This window comes from Lacerta agilis, chromosome 12 (assembly GCF_009819535.1).
Source record: "Lacerta agilis isolate rLacAgi1 chromosome 12, rLacAgi1.pri, whole genome shotgun sequence".
Lineage (NCBI taxonomy): Eukaryota > Metazoa > Chordata > Lepidosauria > Squamata > Lacertidae > Lacerta > Lacerta agilis.
The window spans coordinates 12,921,726-12,947,899 of NC_046323.1; the positions used below are offsets into that span (position 1 = coordinate 12,921,726).

The 26,174-nt window shown below is 40.9% G+C and overlaps 2 protein-coding genes and 1 pseudogene across 3 annotated transcripts in view; all 3 read left to right on the forward strand.

Moving 5' to 3' along the window:
• The window catches only part of ZNRF2 (zinc and ring finger 2), a 53,247-nt gene that overhangs the window by 14,125 nt on the left and 12,948 nt on the right, over positions 1 to 26,174 (forward strand). For both annotated transcript variants that reach the window (XM_033164895.1, XM_033164894.1), the window contains exon 2: positions 16,200 to 16,295. In XM_033164895.1, the coding sequence (XP_033020786.1) occupies positions 16,200 to 16,295 (96 nt within the window). The remainder of the gene's footprint in view (positions 1 to 16,199; positions 16,296 to 26,174) is intronic.
• Positions 8,927 to 9,789, forward strand: LOC117055404 (DCN1-like protein 5). The gene has a single exon (XM_033164892.1). The coding sequence runs from the start codon at positions 8,927 to 8,929 to the stop codon at positions 9,629 to 9,631; it is 705 nt and encodes a 234-aa protein (XP_033020783.1). The 3' UTR covers positions 9,632 to 9,789.
• LOC117055403 lies at positions 10,303 to 11,363 on the forward strand (annotated as a pseudogene).

Here is a 26,174-nt window from a genome sequence, read left to right on the forward strand (position 1 = left end):
GTAGAAGGATGCACTGTCATTTTCCAGGATACTTAAGTCCATAGAGCCAAATCTAAAGAAAACTGAAAGTTTAATTTGTGCAACTTGGAAAGTAAGGAAATTGAAGCATTGGAAGTGGTACATGCAAGCTATTAACATATATTTCTGTCTGTCGTGGCAGGAAGAATGAAAGCTGTCAAATAGAGTGATATCACATGCAGGGACTGTATGTCTGGATGGCATAGAATCCCAGCCATGAAACAATGGTGCTGGACTGCTGTTTACATCTTATCGAAACTATTGGGATTGTCCTCGAAAGCATCCTAAATGCATTTGAAAGCATGGCAATTGGCGCAGATGGTCAGATGCAATCTAAAAAAAGTCACCACTTTTTTTGGCATAAAACCGAATAGCAATGCAGAATAGTTGACTACGTGGAAGTTCCTTATGTTTACACCTACAGAGACTACAATAAAACTGAATCGTTGTTTTATGAAATAAAAATAAAATACTGGTAACTTTGGTTTGCTTATGTTTATGGCGGAGGTTGTGTAACCTTGCTGAATTTCTTATTCTACACACTTTAAAAACCTGGAGGTGATCTCCATTCATGTTCTGTTTTCCAAGCTTCATGAGTAAAATCTTCCCTAATTAAAATTACTGCTTCAGAAGGCTGACTTGGCATGATTCAGAACAGTGAGGTTTGTCCCTGTGCAATCCCTGCCTATTTAAAGCACTCTCAATCTTACCTATACAAAACCTTACAGGGAGAAATGCAGACATAATTTAAAAATATAAAATTACCATATTATACTGCATTTATATAGATGCCTCTTAACAGTTTTGCTCTTCATCAGTTTGTTCATTTCTGTAGGTCTTGTACTGAATACATTTTCTTATAGTGTACTCTGGGGGGGGGGGAATCATCTTGTTGTTAAAACATATATACCCGAATGGTATGGAGAAATTGCACATATGCAACGTTCTGGCCTGTCATTTTTTAGATTGAGGGACATTGTTTCCAAATCTTTTTTCTGCAGAAGCCCTCTTCTAATCCTACAAGTGCCCTGCCCTTTTCATTTCATGCCTCTGCATGTTGACAAGGGAGTAACAAATAGCTTTATACCACTGAAATTACATTTGACTAAGATTTCTTTTAGGCAAAAATTTTGCAGCACAAAATATTTCTCATGCAAAATGCAGCACTGAAAGAAAAAGTGAACCCTGACACAACTCAAGGGACAAGTGCTGACTCACTGTTTCTCTCTCCTCTCTCTCTCTCACCACTGAAGTTCATGCGTTCAAAGTCCAGTGGGGTTTACTGATCCGTAGAGCATAAACAGAAGGTAGAAAGCAGTCAATAAAGCACATCCTTAACCTGTAAGTCTTTAACTTAGTTTTGCAAGGAGTACATCAGATTTTTATACTACAGTACTGGCCTCAGTACGTATTTGCTTTGGTGCTTTTCCAATAATACTGCTGTGCAGGTTCCACTTATGTATATAAATAGTTACTGTAGGGAATGACTAGATAAAACAGGTGCTCTGTTCCTGCATTTCAGATACTTGTGGTTGATTGAAATATGTATGCTAGTTATTGAGCAGAAGGTCTGTAGCTGCAGGCACTGATGGAGACTGGCATGGGATGTGTGTTCCAGAAGCTGATTGTTTCATTGTATGTGATGAGAGGTGGTTTTGAGACTTCATGACCAAGTCGTACCTTGGAAGTCAAACAGAATCCATTCCGGAAGTCTATTTGACTTCCAAAACATTTGGAAACCAAAATTTCTGATTGGCTGCAAGATGCTTTTAGCCGCTTGGAAGCAGGTGATCTAGCAAGGTGGGGGGTTGGCAGTGTGGTTGTTGTTGTTGGGGCTGTTAGAATTAATACACCGCCCTATACCCTGAGGTCTTAGGGCGGTTCACAGAACAGAGATAATTTCCCATTGAAAAAACTCCAAAGGACTCTGGTTATTTCACGGTCAGATTGCTAGCTCCTGAAAGCACAAAATCTTGCTAATTCGAGGTTCCAGTTGCTTGAATTAGTTAAACTGGTCACTTTGCCAGGCAGACAGAACATTCAACAAAATCAAGTGGAATACTTTAAGAGATGGAGAGCTGCCCCACATAATGTCCCTTCTCCTTCCTAAAAAGTTGTGACATGGAGATTTTCCAGTTGTCTTACACTTTAATAGGAAAATATTGGAATATATATGCAGAACACACACACACACACACACACACAGAGAGAGAGAGAGAGAGAGAGAGAGAGAGAGAGAGAGAGAGAATCTGTGTCAATATATATAGCCTACTTGGCACTGAAATCAAAGCCAAGAAAATGTCTTGTCACTGCACCTTGAGCAATTGCTATACTATATGCTTCACCAACACAGATTTCTTTTCACTTTCAGTGAAATATGTTCACTGCTTTTTGCAATCAGGTACCAGGGAACAATATGCAGGAATATAAGGGTCTGTTTTGGATGGGACTGTTATGTGATTTGTAGCTTTTTTTCTTCAAAACATTTGCAAGTAGGAGCTGGAATGTCGCAGTTGTCACTCATGAGTATTTTGAACAGAATAGTTTCATATACAGGATCTCTGGCAGAGGTTTCCTCTGACTTCTATTTAAGATCTTTTTCGTTGGTAATGTTAAGGATTGATTCTGAAACCCCTTGGATGCTAAGCATACGGTTTTATCACTGAGGATTACATGTGCTTGTCCTTCATAACAAGCTGCAGTAAGTTTGTGTGTCAACAAGGTAAAAAATGTATTGTTCAAAATCGACCTTTGGTGAAAGCCAGACTCTGGGTGCTTTCCTCAGAGGTCTTGATGAATTTCTAGTCCCTTGAAAGTGGTTTGCCTGCCCTGTAGTGAGCTTCCAAGCACTAAAAAGTATTCTGAAATGCATTTAATGGGTTCTGAACCAAGTTATTTCCTAGTATACTTTTCAGCTGATTGGGATAACGACTGATGTTACTTTTGCTCATGGCTGATTCTTCTGTGCTTGGGGAAAGCACATTATTAATGAGGTGTTGGTAAGATAGACCTCTTGAAAACCCAGTCAGATGCATTTGATGCTAAAATCAGTTTAATGTACAGTATACATACTTTTTAATGAAGAGTTAACTCCTTTCAATACAGGGATGTAGCTATATAAAGAAGTCCAATAGAATTTGCAATGACCACAGTGTAAAAAAAAAAAAAATCCTACCAAACATCAAAGGTCATCCTATGGGCCATCTATATTCCAAAAATGCAGAAACTGTATAAGGACAGTTATAATATTGCAAAAGCAGTGTTAAACTTTTGTCTGTTAATTTTTTTCTCATGCTTCTTTGAGTTATGAAATCAGATTCATAAATTAGTTAAATAAGCAAATAAGAAACGGTCACATTGTAAATTAAGGGGGGAAACGTCCACAAATGGTTGAGGAGTTGAGCAGGTTAAAATACCACAAAATAATTTATGTTATCTATTTCTACTTTTGACCCGAAATGGATTAAAAGTCTGATTTCCCACAGGAGCCAGTTCTTCAACATTTTTAAAGTAGTTGTGTTGACACTCCTTAACCACTTGTATGAGAAAATAAATTGACCCTTATATAGTACACGTCTGCTACCCCCCCCCCCCCCGAATAAATTTGGTCTCAAACTATTGTTATTGAAGATTGCATTTGCATCGGGTACCTGATGCTTTTTTCCTGCTTAGCATTTGCCTTTAGCCCAGCGACAACCACAAGATGAAGGAGGCCGTATTTGCATTTTGCCCCTGCTTCATTCAAAAATCCTTTACTCTTTGTTGTGCTTTACATATTCTGCACCAACGCACGTAACGAAATAGTGAATGTAAAGAGGTCAAGTGCTGCATTTTGAAGCTGCTTCATACCTTTGCTGATATAATATGAAACGTGCTAGCCTAAGGGCCAGCCTTGCCATTAGTCATAGTGAGGCAATCACCAGTGTGCACAAAAATACAAGGCCAATCACCTGAACTCCTTGGCTATTCGCTTCTGTTAAAGATCAGAACTATGTGTGCCACGAGCTTGTCATGCACTCTCTAAGCTAGCCTGCTTCCCTTGGGTGCACTGAAGGATGCTGTCCCATTGCCAGTGTTGAATCAAGATTCAGCTGCCAGCCCAGTCAGCTTCTGTCCATGGAATGGAAGGGGCAGCTTCTTGTTCTTTGCCTCAGGCAACCAAATGTTTTAGGCCAGCCCTGTGCAGCCAGACTGTTCTACTGCATGTAGTAATGAAGTGAAGTGGGATAACATTTCTTAAGAAATAAAGGTAAAACGCTAAATACATTTTCAAGTGACCTTGGTTCTCTTTTATTTCTGAATAACTTTCAACAGAGTTTTGTGGTACCTTAAAACTAAGCATTTTTTCCCTGGTGCAAGCATTCATGGACTAGGGTCAATTTCATCACACAAATATTTTGTTTCCTGCAGCCCCTCTGGTAAAATAGGGCAGCCCCTCTGGTAAATAAATACTTTTACCAACTTTCACTAGCTTATGTTTTTTCTTTGTTGTGTTAGCTAAAACTTGCTGCGGGCTCTGACAGTCCCGTTTCCTCTTTCCCTTTAGCGATCAAACTTGGTACAAAAACAACTGCTGTCAGTGGAGATGCTTGATTATTAACTGTCAGTTTTACAGTTGTTTGTTACAACTTACTTTAAAAAAAAATGTAGTGCTTGGTTGTAAGAGAACATTAATGTGGTTTACACAAAATATAAAATAAAACATTAAAATGATCAATAGTTATTCAAAAGATGATTAAAATCAATAGTAACTGAAAAGAAATAAAACACGTGAAACTTATACCTGTCTTCGATTTAAGCAGGGGCCAAAAAAAGAAAAGAAAAAAATTACTGCGAAGGGGCTGCTTTCTGGGTGGAATGGGAGGAAACTGGTGGAAAAGCACTGTTAGGCTGATTTGTTCATTAGTTAGGGAGCTGTTTCCTAATAGGCTCGAGTAATGTGAGATCTGATTATCTGTAAGAGGAGCCATTTGGTGTGGGACCAGACAGTGGGGGAGAAGCTTCCATGCCACCCTGGTAATGCATGATACAGCTGTTCTGCCTTTACTCACCAGATAGAGAGTGCAAGTTGGCACTCTGTTGACTGTGCAGTGCAAATGGATGGGTGCGCATCCTACCTTGCGTCGATGGCTTTTTCTCGGGTGACCCCATCTCCCCCCTCCCTTTTCTTCCTCAAGGTTCTTTCTTTAGAGACATCAGCATTGCCCTGATGCACTGTTTCTGCTGTTCTTGTTTCTAGGCAGCATGCTGATGAACCATCTATTTTTTGTTTGAGAACTATTCTCTCCCCCCCCTTTGCATGACAGCTGTGGCTTTATGGTTAGACTGGCTTTTAGATACCTCACATTAAAGTAGATAACATATCTATTTTAGATACCAATATGGACATTTGGGTAATTAAAGAATAATGGTTTGATTTACAAATAATTGCCAAGAAGGAGCAGGAAAGAAATGCATTGTCACCTGTCTCACCTATGTGATCAGCTATGAAATATTGTGTTTTGATTCAGCTTTAAAACTAAAGTTAATTAAAGTTCTTGTTGAACCTACCCTATAGTTGTTGTTGGCATCTGTCTTGAGAGACTATGAATCGTTCCTCCAGGGTGAGGTGGGAAGTCAAAACTCTGGAGAATCACAGTGGCTGCTGTGACTGCAGAGACCCATAACCTGTAACTGATGTGTCTCACATTATTTTTGCTGTGTTGCCCCTTTGGGCCGCAAGCCTTGACAGTGTATATGGAGGTCTGCTAATGTCCAAAAGAAAGCAGAGCAATACATTTGGCACCAGCTTGGCAACTATTGAAAAAGCCAACCCTGGAACCAATGGATTGTAACAACTATCACCCAGTTGCAATCCCTGAGGAAGGGATTGAAAGAGTTGTGGCAGAACAACTGCAGACATACCTGGATGAGACTGCCTGTCTGGATCCATGCCAGTCTGGGTTCAGACCTGGGTTTGGAATCAAATCTGTTTTGGTCACTCTGGTGGATGACCTTTATAGAGAGAAGGACAGTGGGAGTGCAATCCTGTTCCTTCTGCTCAACTGTCTTTGATACCGTGGTTGAAAACGATATCCTTTTGGACTGACTCTGTGGGATGGATATTGGTTTCATGGTGCTGCGTTGGTTCCATTGCTGGCTGAAGGGTCATGAACAAAGTGTAACATTGGGATACTGCTCTTTGACCCCTTGATGTTTGCGCTGTGAGGTGTCACAGGGCACTATTTTGTCCCCAATGCTATTCAACATCTGTATGAAGTCATTGGGAGCAGTCATGAGGAGCTCTGGAGCCAGGTATCAGCAGTATGCTGATGATACCCAACTCTACTTATCCATTTCATCTGAGTCAGGAGAGGCTGGATTACTGTAACACACTTTTTGTGGGATTTCCCTTGTATCTGGTCCATAGACTGCAACTAGTACAGTATGCATTAGCCAGGCTCCTCATGGGAGCAAATTACATACAACATGTTACTCTACTGCTGAGAGAACTGCACTGGTTGCCAGTTTGCTATCAGACAAATTCCAAGGCTCCTTTGTGAATTCACAAAGCCCTGAACAACTCCACCTCAGTCACAGAGATCTTCTGGGGGTTCTCCATGACCTTGAAGTTTAATTGGCCTTCATTAGGAACCAATCCTGTAGTGACACAGATCCTTTTTCTACAGGTTTTCAGAATATGATTTTTTTCTTTTTAACCAATGGTATCTGTTGCTTTTTCATTGATGTTTTTAATATGTTCATTGATTATTATTTTTTGTATTTTATGTTGTAAGCTGCCTTGATATATTTTATGAATAGTCATAGTCAAAATTCAGCACATTCCCTTCTAAACCATAATTTGCAAACCCACTAAACAGTAGTTTTACATTTTTGTTAGGAAGCGAGTCTAGATGCTGTTAACCATTATTAGCATCGGTGCATAGATTAAACTATGGTTTAATTGGACAAGGGAAGGAAGTGCATGTTCCTGAGCATGATTTCTAACCCACAAACCCAAATCTGTAGGAGCTAGCACTATTTCTGCACTAGGCCTAAAGCAAAAAGTTGCATCAGAACCTGACCTTCGCATTTATCTAATGGAAATTTCCATCACATATGTATGTATTACATTCTGACTTTTTTGTCATTGATAAGGTTTTCCTTTCTTTCTTTATTGCTGCTGTGTTCCTCCAGGAACCATTAGCTACTGGTAAGTATTTCAATTAAATCAGATTTTACAAAGTTTTGCCTAGTGAGGACATTAGACCCTTGCTGACTTCAGTGAAAACTTTGTATCTGATGGACACGTCTGTTACCTTCAGTGCTTTCTCAGGTAGTTGCTATTACCCAGCTGAAGAAATTGTTGGAAGTAAGAATAATCAGGACACTGAAGTCTGTGTTTGGACTTCATGGTAGACCATGGTTTATTGTGAAGGGGAAAAGCAGCACTGAGCTTTGGGCTTGCATGCTCCCCCATCCCCTCTCCTCTTGGTTTCCTCAAAGCTTCCATTTTTGATCAACTGCAGTTTAATATATATATATATAGAGAGAGAGAGAGAGAGAGAGAGAGCGCAGTACGAACAATATTGTGAGCAGCTTAAATTATGCAAACTGTAGCTGAAGCCATGGCAGAAATGGAAGGCTGTGCTTCTCATAGTGAAAGGGGATGTGCTGCTTGATTCTCAGTAACAGTTTTCAAAGTACAGTACTTTTTTAACTGCTTGTAGGATGCTGATGGTTCCCAAGCAGTGTTTACAACCAGTATGTTGTCCCTGTGGGACAGCAAAGCCAGTAATAGTGCATCCTAACTGATCTTTCTTTACCCTATATCCAGTGCAAAAGAAGCCAGTCTAGGCTATTGATAGAAAATTCTTGGCAAGCAAAGAGAGATAAAAATAGTAATTAATCCCTGAAGTCTCAAGCATCTCCATGTATGAAGTGTGTTTGTATGCTTTTCTCCTTTAGCATCCGACTGAAGGAAGTGATTTACTGTGCATTTTTAACCCCTGTGGCACTTTGGTGAATACTGGTGGCATGTTATGTGGCGAAGGCTGCAGTTACTTGTATTTGAAATTGCACAAGTGGCTTTCCTTTCTCAATTAAGCTCATCATCTTCTATTTTATTCTGTGAACCACCCTGAGATCTTGTGACGAAGAGTGGTATATAAATTTCATAAATAAGGATGAAATAAGAATACTAACATAAACCTACTGAATGCCTAATCATAGCCATTAAACTTACTACTTTCTTTTTTGTATTGCCACTTAACAGGCTTCTGGGTGAAGAGAGCAAATGGAGGTTATTAGAATGATCTGGAAACAAGATGTAGAGTAGACCATCTATTGAGAAGGCCTGTACTTACTGTATATAATGCAAAACCATGGCTTGTCCAAGCCATAGTTTAACAAACCACAAGTTAACAATGAGTTGTACCACAGATGGTCAAACAATGACTTTTCCCTCCAAAGTTCATTTGCTTTATATGTGCTCTTGCCAGATGCCGTTATGGCTTGGGTAGGCCAGTGTTTTTCAACCACTGTTCCGCGGCACACTAGTGTGCCGCGAGATGTTGCCTGGTGTGCCGTGGGAAAAATTACTTTATATGTAGTCAATATAGGCACAGAGGACCAGCGTTGCCACCGCCGCCACCGCCGCCGCTTCTCCCTCAGGAAAGCTCTTTATTTCGCTCCCCACCACAGTATCCCCCTTCCCACGCCTGAATCTACCAGGCGCGGCGGCGGCGGCGGCGAGCTGAGAGGAAGGAAGGCAAGAGCCGCGACGGCACCGGCAGCTTCTCCGCCTCCTCCTCCGCCTCCTCCTCCTCCTCAGCTGCGAGGGAAGGAAGAGGCGGCGGCTCCCTCCCCCCTCCCGAGGGGCCCCGCGGCCCTCCGCCTCCGCGCCCCCGTCCGGGGCGAACCGAGGGAGATGCCCGTGAAGAAGAAGCGCAAATCCTCGGGGCAGGCGGGGGACGAGACGGGCCTCAAGAAGTGCAAAATCAGCAGCTACTGCAGGTCTCAAGCTTCTAGTAAAGTGATAAGCGGTGAGGAGCATTTTTCAAGCAAGAAGTGCCTGGCTTGGTTTTATGAATATGCAGGTGAGGATGAAGTGGTAGGGCCAGAAGGAATGGAGAAATTCTGTGAGGACATTGGCGTTGAACCTGAAAATATTATTATGCTAGTTTTAGCCTGGAAACTGGAGGCTGAAAGCATGGGATTTTTTACAAAGGAAGAATGGTTAAAGGGGATGACCTCATTACAATGTGACTGCACAGAAAAGCTGCAGAGTAAATTTGATTTTTTGCGCTCGCAACTGAATGATATTTCAACATTTAAGAATATCTACAGATATGCCTTTGATTTTGCAAGGGATAAAGACCAGAGAAGTCTGGATATTGACACTGCAAAATCTATGTTAGCTCTTCTGCTTGGAAGAACGTGGCCTCTGTTTTCAATATTTTACCAATACTTGGAGCAGTCAAAATACAGAGTAATTAACAAAGATCAGTGGTACAATGTGTTAGAATTCAGCAGAACTGTCCATGCAGATCTTAGCAACTATGATGAAGATGGGGCATGGCCTGTTCTTCTTGATGAATTTGTGGAGTGGCAAAAGGTTCGCCAAGCATCATAGCAAGAGCAGCTTTGAAGAAGGTGCTGGATCTTGTGATGTTGCAAAAACTGAGTCAAAACCAAGGGTTGCGTTCACATCCTTATGAACTTTAGTCATTTTTTCCCCTTTTATTTTTAAAGGAAGCCTTGTTACATGTGAAATGGGCATTGAACCACACCTCATCTGAGACTGAAAATTGGAGGGTTTCGTCTTAAGTTTCTAGCATTTCAGAACAATAAAGATTCAGATTTGTAACAGTCTTTATATATATATATATATATATATATATATATATATATATATATATATATATATATAGGCACAGAGTTATTTTTTAAAATATTTTCTAATGGTGGTGTGCCTCGTGATTTTTTTCATGAAACAAGTGTGCCTTTGCCCAAAAAAGGTTGAAAAACACTGGCATAAAAGACCGTGAAATGCCTAGAGCAGTGTTTTTCAACCACTGTTCCGCGGCACACTAGTGTGCCGCGAGATGTTGCCTGGTGTGCCGTGGGAAAAATTATTTTATATATAGTCAATATAGGCACAGAGGACCGGCGTTGCCACCGCCACCGCCGCCGCTTCTCCCTCAGGAAAGCTCTTTCTTTCGCTCCCCACCACAGTATCCCTTCCCACGCCTGAATCTACCAGGCGCGGCGGCGGTGGCGAGCTGAGGGGAAGGAAGGCAAGAGCCGCGACGGCACCGGCAGCTTCTCCGCCTCCTCCTCCTCCTCAGCCGCGAGGGAAGGAAGAGGCGGCGGCTCCCTCCCTCCTCCCGAGGGGCCCCGCGGCCCTCCGTCTCCGCGCCCCCGTCCGGGGCGAACAGAGGGAGATGCCCGTGAAGAAGAAGCGCAAATCCTCGGGGCAGGCGGGGGACGAGACGGGCCTCAAGAAGTGCAAAATCAGCAGCTACTGCAGGTCTCAAGCTTCTAGTAAAGTGATAAGCGGTGAGGAGCATTTTTCAAGCAAGAAGTGCCTGCCCCTGGCTTGGTTTTATGAATATGCAGGTGATGATGAAGTGGTAGGGCCAGAAGGAATGGAGAAATTCTGTGAGGACATTGGCATTGAACCTGAAAATATTATTATGCTAGTTTTAGCCTGGAAACTGGAGGCTGAAAGCATGGGATTTTTTTTACAAAGGAAGAATGGTTAAAGGGGATGACCTCATTACAATGTGACTGCACAGAAAAGCTGCAGAGTAAATTTGATTTTTTGCGCTCGCAACTGAATGATATTTCAACATTTAAGAATATCTACAGATATGCCTTCGATTTTGCAAGGGATAAAGACCAGAGAAGTCTGGATATTGACACTGCAAAATCTATGTTAGCTCTTCTGCTTGGAAGAACGTGGCCTCTGTTTTCAGTATTTTACCAATACTTGGAGCAGTCAAAATACAGAGTAATTAACAAAGATCAGTGGTACAATGTGTTAGAATTCAGCAGAACTGTCCATGCAGATCTTAGCAACTATGATGAAGATGGGGCATGGCCTGTTCTTCTTGATGAATTTGTGGAGTGGCAAAAGGTTCGCCAAGCATCATAGCAAGAGCAGCTTTGAAGAAGGTGCTGGATCTTGTGATGTTGCAAAAACTGAGTCAAAACCAAGGGTTGCGTTCACATCCTTATGAACTTTAGTCATTTTTTTTCCTTTTATTTTTAAAGGAAGCCTTGTTACATGTGAAATGGGCATTGAACCACACCTCTTCTGAGACTGAAAATTGGAGGGTTTCGTCTTAAGTTTCTAGCATTTCAGAACAATAAAGATTCAGATTTGTAACAGTCTTAATATATATACAGTATATATATATATATATATATATATATATATATATATATATATATATATAGGCACAGAGTTAATTTTTTTAACATTTTCTAATGGTGGTGTGCCTCGTGATTTTTTTCATGAAACAAGTGTGCCTTTGCCCAAAAAAGGTTGAAAAACACTGGGGTAGGCAACTAACAATAGTTAAGGAAGAATGCTGTGTTAACTTGCCTTGTAAAACAGCAAACGGTGGCTCCAGAAAATGGTTTGTTGGCAATAATCAAACTTTAGTTAAGTTGCTGTGCCAGGTTTGCATATAATGCTAAGCCACAGTATGGTTTAGTGGCTTAGTGTTTTTGTGAAAACCAGGCCATTCTTGCAAGTTTTTAGTTGTGTAAATAGGAAGAACCACTTTTATAAACCACTTGGAGGTTTTATCTACAGTTAAGCAGTATACAGATTTTGTTAAATAAAAATAAAATGCTGCAATACACCCCTCATTTGTGAGCCCTTCAAAACCAGCTGTGACACTCTGCTCTCATCAGGTGTGTTCTGAACCAAATGAACCTTTGAAAACCAAGGGGTAAAATTTGAAGCTGAGTTTTTGAAGCAGCTAATGGGTCTGCTTGTGTATGCGTGTGCATGCCTGATTTCATTTTAACTGTCTTCTGGCTTTTGAGTGAGCAGGATACACTGCTCTATATACTCTTCTTTTTTTCTCGGTAAGGGTTTAAAAACCTTCTATTTTTAAATGAAAACTAAATTATCTAAATCACCCGTGGAACTTTATCTAGAAGGCTTTTGTTTTGTTGAAGATACTGGATGGCCATATTTACATGTAATGCCAAGCCATACTACTGGCTCCAGGAGGAAGAATGTGCCCACTTTCCTCCTCCCTGGCCCCTTTAGTTCAGTGTGGTGTAGCAGGTTTGGCCCAGTGTGTTATCCAAACCCAGGATTGTGGTTGAACTCTCTTCCTAACCACAATCTGTGCCCAGGGTTTGTTTTTGGTTTCGCTGCCAAGATGCACTGCCTCTTCCCAAATGAACTGCCTCAGACCCTGCAACATCACCTGAGGCCCTTCTTCGTATGCCTCCTCTGAGAGAGGTCCGGAGGGTGGCAGCACGAGCACGGCCTTTTCTGTGGTGGCTCCCTGTTGTGGAATGCTCCCTCCAGGGAGGCTCGTCTGGCGCCTTCATTATGTATCTTTAGGTGCCAGGCAAAAACATTCCTCTTCTCTCAGGCCTTTGACTATCTATGGCCTTTTAAACTCAGTTTATTATGATGATATGTATTTTATTTGTGGTTTTATATTGTAAGCTACCATGTGATCCTTGGATGATGGGTTGTATAGAAATTTAACTGATGATGATGATAGGACCAGGGAGTAGCAAAAGGGTTGTAAGTTCCTCTCTGGGCCTAGCACATTTTCAGTAAGCCTACAGTTGTCAGCATGTAATACTACTTCCCACTTTGAGTTTTGTTTGTATACTGCTCTGTTCTCATTCTGGTTCTGTTCCTGTTACTAGTATAGAATAAATATACTGGTCAAGTGATGTTCCTCTTTTGACAAGAAGGCTTTCTGGATTTGTTGGTTAGGCAAGGGGCCTGTTCACTTGAAGGAAATGTTGCCTTATTTTCTACCAGTTTTCAGATTAGGAATTCAGAAGACTTTGCCAATGTACACCTTCCTGCCCCATGTATCTTATGTGCCTACTTGGTTTTTTTCAAATGAAAAAGACACTTCCCTCTTTATTACATTGGACAAAGCTGTGGCAGTTATTTTCATAAGCTAAGCTAAAACAAAACTAGACGTCAATTCAAAACAGATTCCCTGGCTATCAAGGAGCTGGGTTCAGGAGATATCCAGGAGTCATTCTCTGCAATTTTTCACACATCACACTCCTGCCCCCCTACACAATACAGAACTTACATCATTGCATCATCATATCTGAACCACAACACAAGTAGATCAAAAAGCTATTGCAAGAATGTCCATGAATATTCCCTTCAGCCAGAGATGGAGGAAGATGCGGCCCTTCAGAGGTTGTCAAATTACCATGAGCCTCAGGGAGCAGGACCAAAGGTCAGGGATTATGGGAGTTGTAGTCCAGCAACATCTGAAGGACCGCAGGTTGCCCATCTCTGACATAAGCTGAGACAGTTGGCTTGCCTGTCAGCAAGATGGGGCCAAATCGGACCCAATTTTGTTAGTCTTCACTAGGTAGGCTCCAACTTAGCCTAATTTTCTTTAAAGTGCTTTTGGGACAATAACTCAAGTGTCACTGTGGAGTGCGTAGTTTTCTCTGCAGCCTTTTATTATCCCCAGTCTCCTTCCTTGTTCCTAGCTACATTATTATGAGGTTGCAGATGGATTCCAACTAGTTTTGATTTAAGATGCTCCCGAGGGGAGGTCAGGTCGCTGCAGTGGTCAAATTTGCCCAGTGATGATGGTTTTCATTTAAACGATACAGGTTTCTGGTTCAGGGTGATGAAGCAGAAACTGAAGTAGCCAAAACATTATGCCCTGTCATCTTCCACTTTTTTGTGTAAAATAAAATGCTTGTTTCCTCTTTTTTCTTCATGAAAGGTGGATTTGTTTAGAGTTCAATAGCATGTTGCCCGAAACAAAATTAATTCCAGAGTAGTATTTTACTGTCTCTCATCCTGGTTTGTACTTTGTAGTTTCCTTGATGTCATACAGTGACTGAAAATGGAAGTTAACAGTCGTCAACAGGTTTTCCACACCTATCAGCCAATCACCCATTCCCACCACCCTTCTGAGTAATACCCCTCCCCACTCTCTCACTATATATAAGGGTCTGGTGACTTCTGTTTCGGTGTATCTGAAGAAGTGTGCATGCACACGAAAGCTCATATCAAGAACAAACTTAGTTGGTCTCTAAGGTGCTACTGGAAGGAATTTTTTAAATATATTTTTTTAAATGGAAGCTTTGCCTTGATTGCCTGATTTATCTCAAACTGTAACTTACCATAACCATGCAAACATGCTGACTTCCAAACAGAAGCTTGTACTCACATACAATATTCCCATGTCCTTTTAATGCTAACAAAATGTAAGTGTAAAATCACGATTGTTTGTTTGCTTGTTTTTTAAATATGGTTTATTCCATTATTTTGTTTGATAATGGGGTTTACCATGGTATCTAGACATACAGTAACAATGCCAATATATATAATATATATAATATGCAGGATCATAATATTTAACTTCTTTTATATTTCTATGGCAAACGTGTTTTCTGTGGATCTCCAAGTTAGTATTTCTGATTTAACAGGAGAGGGGGAGCAATGGTGAACTTCATCTATTCCAGTATTGGGGTTGTCAAGACTTTTCTTGAACTTTTGTGTAACATTCAAAACAGCCTAATCTGGTGGACAGAAAGTCTTAAGCATATAGAAATATTTAAATCTTCATAAGTATAGTTAGCATTTATTGGACATCTGACAAGTTTTAATTTGTGCATTTTTAATGTAAAAGTGGAACTGTCTTTCTCATATTCATTTTATAAAGCCAGAAGGGCTTATTACTTGCTGATATTGTTCTTAAACAAAGCTAAGATTCTCAGAAGTGAAGTATACAACAGATGCTGTACTGGAAATCAGACACCACAATTCACTCTGCGATTGTGGTCATGCAGATGTCTAGCCTCTCTGACCTAGTTTCACGCAAAACTGATTTAATCCTTCCTAGTCCTAATTATGGGGTTGCTAGTATGTGACAGGGATAGAGAGATTCCTACATATGTAGGGTAAGGTCACAACAAGGATTTTCAGAGACTACATTGTGAGAAACTGGTTCCTTGGGCAGAGTCGTAGCTATGGGGTGTCTAGCTGGGTTTTTTACCCCGGGTGAAGCCGCCAGAGGAGGGCCATTGATGCTCCCAACCTGTGTGTGCGTGTGTATGTGTGTGTGTGTGTGTGCGCGCGCACACACACACACACACACAAATATTCATGGGGGTACCAAATTGGGTTTTTGTCCCATGTGAAATAAAGCCTAGTTTTGCCCCTTACTTGGGCAATGTGAATCTGCAATTATATAGTCCATCTTTACAGTAGTACCTTGTTTTGTGCCCGGGATCTGTTCTGGAGCCCAGGCCACTAGCCGAAAAGGATGCATGGCAAAGCTCCGCGTTTGCGCAAGCGTGAGGAGTGGCAAACCCAGAAGTAACCCGTTCACGTACTTCCGGGTTTGCCGCGGACATTTGCCGGAATGGACGCTAGACAAGGCGGACATTCAGGGAGGTATTACTGTACTTGAATCTTGACTCATTCTCTCTCATATTGGAAGTGAATATTAGCTAGATTGCCATCTCTTGTCGTAGGCCACTACCAGATTTCACAAGGTGAAATTTTTATTTAATTCTCCCTATTGAGTTAAGAATTATCAGTGTCGTATACAGTTCTCTTCTCTTGTCCAAATTTGTGGCATTTCCTCTGAACTGAGAATGTCCTTGTTGACTCTCTGTGTTTCTCATTGTTAGTGCAGTGCAATTTATTTTGAACTGACAGCCAACTTAGTCTAGCCCAGAACAGAACTGCTTCCACACACTCTCTTTTCCCAGTTCGTATCAAAATGAGTTTACTAAGAATAAAGTACCTGGTATGCCTGCATCATTGACTTGTGTTAAGCGCAAAGCACCTGTCCTCTAAAGCAGTGTTGTCCTTTAATACCTGTGTATAACAACACTTTCATAAACCAAAGAAATATTTTGATTTACATATCATGAAAAGATGGAGCTATACAAAAGTTGTCACTTCTCAATATTTTTCTCTCCTGTTTTCTTTTTTACTTTAGGATTTAAGTGCCCTGTTTGTTCCAAGTTTGTCTCTTCAGATGAAATGGATTTGCATCTTGTGATGTGTTTGACAAAACCAAGGATAACCTACAATGGTAAGAAAGTGAGCTAATTACTGCTTGTAGTACGTAACTGAATTAAGATCAGCTATGAAAGTTGATACAATTATTTAAACCAGCAAATACAAAGAACAATTTACTAATGCTTACTTGACACTGATAAATACCTCACATTTCTGCTGACCCATTCTGTTAATTATTTCATCCATTTCATTTCTAGTCTGCTCTTGATGCCTCTCTTAAATGTTTTTGCTTTCATTTCATTCTTCAAGAGCCATAATCATTCTAGTTGGGAAACTAGTTGGGATACAATTATTGTTTCAGTCGTGCAAGTGAGTCTTTTCTAGTTTCCTGACTTTTTGGTATTGACTGAATGGGGCACTAAAATATCTCCTTCCTCTGGAGTAGAGTACTGAAAATGAAAATTGGTTATTTCAGAAATCCTGGCAATAATGGACCATTAAGTCTAAAACAAAAAGTTGAGTAGTTGAAGAGCAGATACATTTGCGGGTCACAAACAGCAGATTTAAGCTAGTAAACCAGGAGTTGGTGATTCTGTCTGTTTTGTTCCCAGATTCTTTTATCCAGATGCACACTTACTTAACTTCTTGTAAGAGTACAGAAATAATATAATTAACAAATCATATTTTAGCATTACAGGTGAGCCTGAGCAATCCTGAGCAAAACATTGGGTTCACATACACCCCTCTCATTTTGCCCTCTTTCTCCTGTGTGGCCAGTAGAACAATGTCTACTGAGTTTACTTTCAATTTAAAAGGATATCTTCCTAATGTTATTTGCAAACCAGGAATCCTGGTTTAATACAAATTGTAGTTGCCAAACAATATAACTTGTATCACCCATGGTTTGAATTTGGTTTGTTTAGGAATTAACCATTGCTTTAAACTAGGATTCCATGTTCACATAACGCCAAGTTGAGAATATTTGGAAATAAAAATAAGCACTACAGAAGTCTTTCTTGTGGTTGTGTGGAAGGAGGAAGGGGGGCTATGTGAGCCCAATGCTTGCTTGGGTTCAGTGTGTCTCATCCATATAATGTCAAACTATGGTTTAGCATTTTGTGTGATCCAGTGAGTCCTATTGTATGTACCACTTTCTGTGGTCAGACATTAAGTCCATATCTTTTCCTTAAAACTACAATGTGGAGAAGTGTGTAGGCTTGAGGGGTATACTGTAGATACAGGAATATTTCTGTTGCATAGAACATGTGTTGGTGACAAGTAGTTCCTTTTTGTAACATCTTAAGTTCTCAGACCACACAAAATGTTGTGTTTTAGTTAAGTATTATATGTTTATTTTATTTGGATCTCTTGAAAGATTACAAAGTATAAATCTGCAACAACTTATTGCAGCATCATTTTGGGATACTTTCTGTTGTATTGTACATAAAGGTTTTTACTTATACTGTATTTGATAGTTTTCTAACATGCTGGTCAATCGGTGCAATTCATTCTCTTCCACAACTATTAAATTTCCATGTTTTCCACTATACTCTTTTTTTTTAAACATATTTATTGATTTTCCAATATATATTTCCAATTACCAAACAAATTACAATGCCAAATTAATTATACAATTCCAATTATAACAATTCCAATTATGCAAACATTTTAACTTGTGAATTCCCCATGTCTCGGACTCCGGAGCGCTTTCTTATGATCTTTTCCAGTTGCTTCATAAAGTCAATATTTTCACAGCCTCTGATAAATGCCAGCAAGCAGACACTCTTATAGTAAATAATGTCTCTGTGTGGAAAAAGCCATCCTCTCCCAATATCGCATTTCGGCTGACGCCATCTTGAAAGTCTCTCATAAATCAAACTGCGACACACCAATTTCTTCCCCTGTGAGCCGTCCCCACTCCTTTCCGGGAGGGCCAGACCCTCGTAAATTCCACTATCGATCGTCCATCAAATCCGGCTTCTCCCTTTGAAGTGGTGTACAGCTCCACAGGCTATCATCAGCACTCGGCAGTTAATTCTAGCTGCGTCACATCCAGCCGAGGATCCTCCATTTCTGTTGAGTCAAGTCCAGATCAAATTTCACCTCCACACAGTTTATTTTTATAATTTCCATTCTAATTTCCAATCTGTCTTTAAAGTCCACTTGCCATTTGCCTGTGAAAGTGGATTTTCCAGGGGAGGTTTCGCCCGTGTTAAGTAGATATTGAGGCAAAACAAACGGAGATTCCAGAGCTTACCCCCCCTTCACATACCAATGTAAAGTCCGCGTCTTCTTCCAATCTTCATTCTTAATCACTCAGGGCTGCAGTTAGCAACATTCTTCCTACTCCTTTGTCCGAGACATGCCCAAAATCTTTAAACAAATTTATATATCCAATTAAAGGGAGCGTGCACGAACGGGGCCGGCTCCAGGAGCTGCATCTGAAAACGAGCCCTATGTGCCCAGACTCCCCCACCGGTCCCGAAGGACCCAAAGCGGGTTAAGGAGTACCGTGGGCAAAGGCAGCCCTCCCCGTCGTCCCGGGGAGGTGGGAGGCTGCTTACTCCCATCGCAGCCGCCAAATTAACTCGTGATAGATAGCAAAGATGTTAAAGTCCGCCATCCTCCCGCTGTGCATGCCGGGAACTCATGTTTTCCACTATACTCAGTGGTGTTTCCAGCCTTTTATAACTATGCTAAGATAATGTTTCGGGTCTCTTGCTGTCTTGCCCAGTATGTAAATCATGCTATTTTACAAGGTTTTAAAATAATTATTCCAAGCCATTGGTGAAGGCATTTAGTCTAGAGAGAGCCTTTTCCTATTTGACTCTTGGAGAACTGTTGTGCTGATCTTTTTAGATGGTTTGATATTAAATAAGCCATTGTGTAACGTGGATTTTAAAACAGATTAGAAATGTAAAGCTATTACAGCAAGGAAGTTTGTAAAGCTACTGTACAACCACAATAGTGTTTAGTATGATATTCTTAGAAGACAGATAAAACCTGTTGGTGCTAGCAGTTCATGCAGAACATCAGCCGTATCTATTGAGCCTCATTGTTCGATTTGGTCTGTGACCGTTTAATAAAATTTGATTTGAGCCTCATTGTTGCCCCATGTGAAGTATAATGCCACATTGGAAACAAGTCATCCACCTCTGCTGCTGTTGATAGCAAGGGAAGGTGGACAAAGCAGCCTTTTCCAAGGAAGATTGCCACTTACCTTTTTGTGCATATAGCCAGGCATCCACAAATACATGTGTGGATTCATATTACATCTTTTCAATGTCAAATGCTTCAAGCAGGGAAGCAGTGCTATCAAATCTCATTAGCACTGAGGGTTGGAGAAGGTTAAAAATTGGCATAAATCCATAATGCTCTTTTATTTCCATTTTTTTCTGCCACACTGCAAATGAGAGGAATCCTGTCTCTTCCCCAAGCTCTCTGCGCATGCTGGAGGAGCTGGGATGGGGAAAGATTTGTGGGCAACCACACACACACGCAGGCTGGCTCATAAGCCAAGACTATCTTGGTCAATTGTTGCATGTAACCACCTCATAACACCCCATAATTGCACTAACATACCTGATCAGAAATCTGAGAAAGTAGGAGGGTGCTTCATGTATCTTCACCACCCTGCAGGATGATTTGAACAACTGGGTTACTGAGTAGCCTGCACATCATGGAAAGTTTCTACCTGCTCTTCCATATTCCCCCAATATCAGAGCCTGAAGCATGACACTGGCTACGAGGTATATTGTGCTGAAACTTTGGTTTCAGACTGCTTCTCTTCTTTCTTTTCTTTGCTCCTCACCAAAAAAAATGACCCTGAAAATGATCCTTACTTAGCAATACGGAAAGACTGCTGATCGCTGCCCCTTAAAGTGGTGATTCAGATGTCAAGTAATGATACCAGTAACAAGGTTCCCTATTTGGAGAGTGCCCCCCCCACCTTGCTTGCTTATTATACTGTGTGTAGCTCATGACAGTATGCTAGTACTATCTGTATAGCTTGTGAAGTTCTCAAGAGTTTTCTACTTGCATATTACCCTTCTGATATACCTACCTTGTGCTATTTCTGGCTTCTGAGGTAATGGCCTTTTAACTACATCTCGGTGCTGAGGAGTTAAAACTATTAGTGATACACTTGGTACTGAAGAGATGGAACAGAGGGCAGGAATAGCATTTCATTTTTACTCTGTTCGAGACACTTTGTATTGTTGCTCCAATTTTCTTTAAAAACATGGTGGTTATACTCTGCAATTTTCTTTTTTAAAAAGTCAGTACTCAGAAATGCTGAGCTCCATGACCCTGATAAATAATAGAATTTGAGCAAGTGTACATAGTTTTTCTTGATTTACGTCAGGGGTCGCCAAACTTACCTGGCCTCGGGCCGGTTCCTTCGGCACTGATCGTGCGGCAGCCGGAGGGCGGGGGGAACGCGCACCCATATGCGCGCACACTTGCTTTTTCCAGCACGGCATGGCACCAGAAATAGCTTGTGCACATGCACAAGCGTCATTTCCGGCGCAATTCTGGTGCGGCGCGGCACCAGAAATAGCTTGTGCACATGGGCCTCTGCAGACCCGGAAGTGCGCCGGGAATGACGTTTGTGCATGTGCAAAAGCTATTTCCCGTGCCGTGCCAGAAGTGCGCCGGAAATGACACATGCGCACAAACTATATCCAGTGCCACACCAACCCAGAGATGGGCAGCTGTGCCGGTAAGAGCGGGTGGCGGAGGCCGGATAATTGGCTCACATGGGCTGGATTTGGGGACCCCTGATTTACATAATTGTTTCTACTGTTGCAAATCAAAGGAGGGGCTAACAACACTGCAGCCCAGCACACTGAGTCCTTCTCAGCCAGTTTTCTTCATTCTGAGATTTTAGCTGGCACACTTCACAACATTTTCTAAAGTTCTAGAAACTTTTTATTTAAAAAAGAAAAAGCTGAGATTTGCAGGAAGCTGCTTTCTGTACTCTCTACCGCATTGTGGAATTGCACCATACAGAGTCCTGAGGAGGGTGCGACACACATGTAGTAGTAATTCAATCGGAGGCATTCCTTCCTTCTTCAGGCCTATATTTAATTTTATTTCCTGATAGTGGGGAGCGCCCAGTGCTGCCCACGAATTTTCGGAAAGCAAAAAATATTGGGGACTAGCATCCAAGTATCTATAAAAGCTGCCGTCCCCAACTTGGGAACCCTAGTGCTTAGTTGGTGATGCTATCTAAAGATGTGTCTGAATTAACAAGAGAATGAACAGGCAGACAAACAAACCATTTTCCAAAATCCATAGTAGATGACATGCTGATGTTGTACCGTGCAGTGATGACCCACAAAGGGTTAGAGCTCCCAGAAGACTACATAGGCTCCTGGGAAGGTTTGTATAATGCACATCATATTGTGCTGGTTTGGATGATGTTTTCCACATAGAACCTAGGTCCTACTAACTAATGATTGCCCTAAAAAGTAGAGAGTTGGCCGGATGATTTCCATTATCTAGGATTTTGAAATGGATTATTCAGAGGAGAAACTGCCTTCTGAACTGAGCGGATAGTTACCTTTTTGTGCCTTGCTGAAAGCTGTTTCAGTTTCTGTCTAAGCCATATCTCAAGCAGCTCTGCCATGGTGGTCTCTTGCATTAGTATAGTAAATGTTCTTGACCATGATGTGCTATACAGCATGACAGAAAACAGCACAAAACTGAAAAGAGAATGTTCTAGGGCAGCTTGCTGTCTTGTTTGGAATGTTAATTCATTCACAGGCAAGGATTCATGGTTATAAAAACCTGAGCACTGTGCTTTGTACCCCTACAAGTGAAGATCCAACATGCATACACCAAATGTTGGCAGTCCAGGAATCACAAAATGTTGTACTTTATCCTTTGACTCTTGGAACCTATTTTGATTAGCATTGTGAACAACAGGGCTCATTATGAGCAGCAGCTCATGCCACACACAAATCAAGCAAAATAATAGTTGCAATTCTGGATTGTTGGTGCTGGAAAAATGTTTTAAATGCTTAGGCAGCAGCATCCATATTTTGGAGCCAATAGCATACATTTAGAGGCAAGCAGAACAAACATTCTGAACTTACTGGCACTAGCACAACACTTCTAGGAATCTGAGCAACTAGGCGCCTAGGAGTTTTCCTCAGTTGCTGCATCTGCTGTCTTGCAGTTAGTTGAGTCCTTGGGAAAGGCATCACACATGCTATAAACAACCCGAATGAAACTTTGCATTTTGCATTTTATAAATTTATATTTTGTAAAATGGAGCATGGTTTTGTTCTGCTGCAATTGGGAGCTTTGGGGTGCTTTGTTTCCATGCCAGATGCAAACCTTAGGTTAGATAAAGGTAAAGGGACCCCTGACCATTAGGTCCAGGCGCGGATGACTCTGGGGTTGCGGTGCTCATCTCGCTTTATTAGCCGAGGGAGCCAGTCTACAGCTTCTGGGTCATGTGGCCAGCATGACTAAACCGCTTCTGGCGAAACCAGAGCAGCGCACGGAAACACTGTTTACCTTCCCGCCAGAGTGTTACCTATTTATCTACTTGCACTTGACGTGCTTTCAAACTGCTAGGTTGGCAGGAGCAGGGACCAAGCAACGGGAGCTCACCCCATCACGGGGATTCGAACTGCCAACCTTCTGATCGGCAAGCCCTAGGCTCTGTGGTTTAGACCACAGCACCACCCGCGTCTCCAAAAACTTAGGTTAGGATGGTCTAAAATGTACACATGCAGTCGTGCATTCCACATGCTCCTAAAATATGCTGAGAGAAAGAAGTGGATCCAAATATTTAACAAGGTTTGAATGTCGATACTTCTATCCTTTTTAAAGCTGTCACATTGATAAAAGCAACTGAATTAAGTTGGCTGCAGACTCTGACCCATTATTTTCTGCTTTGACTGTACTTGAGTTTCTTATCAGAGCCATTAGACTTAGTTTGGTTTTCCTTTCTCCTCATTCTCCAGTTGATTGTCTTTTTGCAGTTCTGCCTCTCACAAGAACCATTCTTTGCAATTTTCCTGTTTGTTTTCATATACAGTAATAGTATCTAATCTCTAGACTCTAAGGCAGACTTCAGCCATCATGCAGACTAAAGTACAGTATTACAAATATGTAATTGGGTGATACTGCATATTCATTATTTGGGTAAGTCACCCCTGACTTTGCTGCCCTGCTTTCCAATGACACTTGCTTCTTCCACCATTTGCTAACCCTAGTTTCCGTCTTGCAGTGTCTTCTATAATAACTCTTAGATTTGGTTTCACCATAATCATGTAACCAGTTTTTAAAATTGCACCTTTATAGGGTGATATTCAACTACGTTTTATTCGGAATAAACCTGCTGAAATTAATGGACATTTTGTTCATTAATTTCAGTGGGTCTACTCAAAGTTGAATACCACTGGAGTATTTGGAAAAGCATTATCTAGGTGCCAGCAGTTGTAGGGACAAATGCAGTTAAAGGTTACACAGATCTGAGAAGCAATGGGGTTGGTGTAGTTAAGTTTAGGCAAAAGTGCTAGGAATCTGAAGATAAAATAGAGGAATAAGCAGAATGGAATATGGAATGGAATATGGAAAAACCCCCAGGAAAATAAGATTTTTCATTAGCAAGGGTACGAGTGTTTATGGCAAATAATCAGCTGCATAAGTGACCTGAAAACAAAATTCAAAGGGTTAATTTGGGTTATTTGTGTATTCGTACTAATATTAGCATTAAAAAAAACTTTTAGGAGAAGGTGTATTTACTATTACTGCCAGCAGTTTTTAGATTCCTAAAGACTGAAGGGGCATCTTTCTTTTCTTTTGATAGGAATTAGGGATTAAAATATGCATCATGCACTGGGGCTCATTTGGACACTTAAGACACCCTCTTTGTAAACTTCTGTGGACTGTTCCAAAGTGCATTTTTAAGATACTGGGGAGAGAGACAACATGCAGGGAGTAAAGCAATAAAAACATATTTTTAAATGCATGAGACCAAGGATGGCCAAATTGCTAGCCTTGGTGTTGACTTCCCCAATCTGTAAAACAGCATTGCAAGACTGAAGAAGCTTGTATAGAAGAAATCATATGCCATCTGTACGATATATGGATAATTTCTGTGCAGTGTTGTAATAATCTTCTAATGCTTTCCTGGTGCAAAATATCTAACTTAAATTTGTTGTTGTTCTGGCCTGCAGATGGATATTTAGCCATATTAACATGTGTGTTGGTGACAACTTTTATTATCTGCATTATAGATAAATCATCCTAAAGTAATTTTGCTTAGGGAAATGCTATGACAGCTTTCTGTTAAGCTTACGGTAGTTTTGTTCCCTGATCATAGGAGAAAGAAGGCAAGCTCTGCGTCTGCATTGGAGAGGTTTCTACATCTACGCAATAAAAGCTAGGGTGGCTCATCTGGACTGTTAAGACTATTCCATGCAGGAGTAGTAAAACAGTTGTATTAGAATTAACTGAAAAACCACAAGCTTGCACAAGTACATTGTGGTTTTGGTTGGTACCAGTAAAGCTTTTGATTTACTAACCCTAGGTAGAATCCCACACATTAAGCAAATAATAAGCCCTTGAGCAAATGTTTTACTTTTGCCATTAACTGAAATGCTTCTGCCATTGGAATTGATAATCTCACAAATAAGAATGAGTTACTAAGAAAGGTATGCAAAAAGTCACTGGAAACAGTTCAGGGGGAAAAGGGTGTAGAGCGCTTTTGCATGTGTAGATTTACAATACAGTATGTGTACATTTTCTTATGAGAAATGCACAAGGATTGTTTTCTGTACCTCGTGATTCTGCTGGATAAGAACTACCTGGAATGTCCTACACTTAATCAGTTTCTAACTTTAAAGGTCATTCCGAGGATGTCATAAACTGTGTCTGCAACTGCTGCAGTCTTATGACTGCTAGGAACTGTACCTGAGGGCAAACCCTGAGCCTTATCTTTCACTATGTTTATGGAGTAATTTTATTTGATTGACTATATAAGCATCTCACAAGAGACCACAATTATTTTGTTGATGTAGCTCTTTGAATCAATAAAAGCAGTTTTCTTGTTCAGGGTTTCTCTGTCCTTATGACTGTATTTTGTAGGTTTGCAGTTGTTATACCTTACATTGCAGCCCTATGTATGTTTGCTCAGAAATCTGCTTAATGGGGCTTACTCCCAGTTAAGTGTGTATCAGATTGCAGCTTTAAACAACATTGGTCATAATTGGAGCAGATCTATTGAAAGTGATAGGTTTAAGTTTAAGTCTGTTGCTTTCAAAGGGTCTAAGCTAGGGGTAGGCAACCTAAGGCCCGTGGGCCGGATGCAGCCCAATTGCCTTCTCAATCTGGCCTGTGGACGGTCCAGGAATCTGCATGTTTTTACATGAGTAGAATGTGTCCTTTTATTTAAAATGCATCTCTGGGTTATTTGTGGGGCATAGGAATTTGTTCATCCCCCCAAAATATATATATATATAGTCCAGCCCACCACATGGTCTGAGGGATGGTGGACTGGCTCACAGCTGAAAAAGGTTGCTGACCCCTGGTCTAAGCTGAGTGTGCGTTTTTGGTATACTGTTAGCTAAAGTGTTTTGGTTTTTTAAAATAAACAAATAAATCAACATTAGTCATAATTGGAGCAGACCTATTGAAAGCAATAGGTTTAAGTTTAAGTGTTGCTTTCAAAGGGTCTAAGATGAGTATATGGTTAGCTAAAGTGTTTTGGGTTTTTTTAAAAAAATAAATCAATCATAAAGCTGTAATTGATCTCTCACAATGTGGATTTTGTTTGAAAGGTGATGTGGTATGAGTCAATAGCAAAAGAAATTATTGACTTCAGCATTTTCTGCAACAGCTTAGACACCAGATAGGGTTGCAATTTATGCCTGCCTCAGTTTTTTCCAGGGTTGCGACTCTGTGACAGAATTACGCATACTGAAATGATATTTTG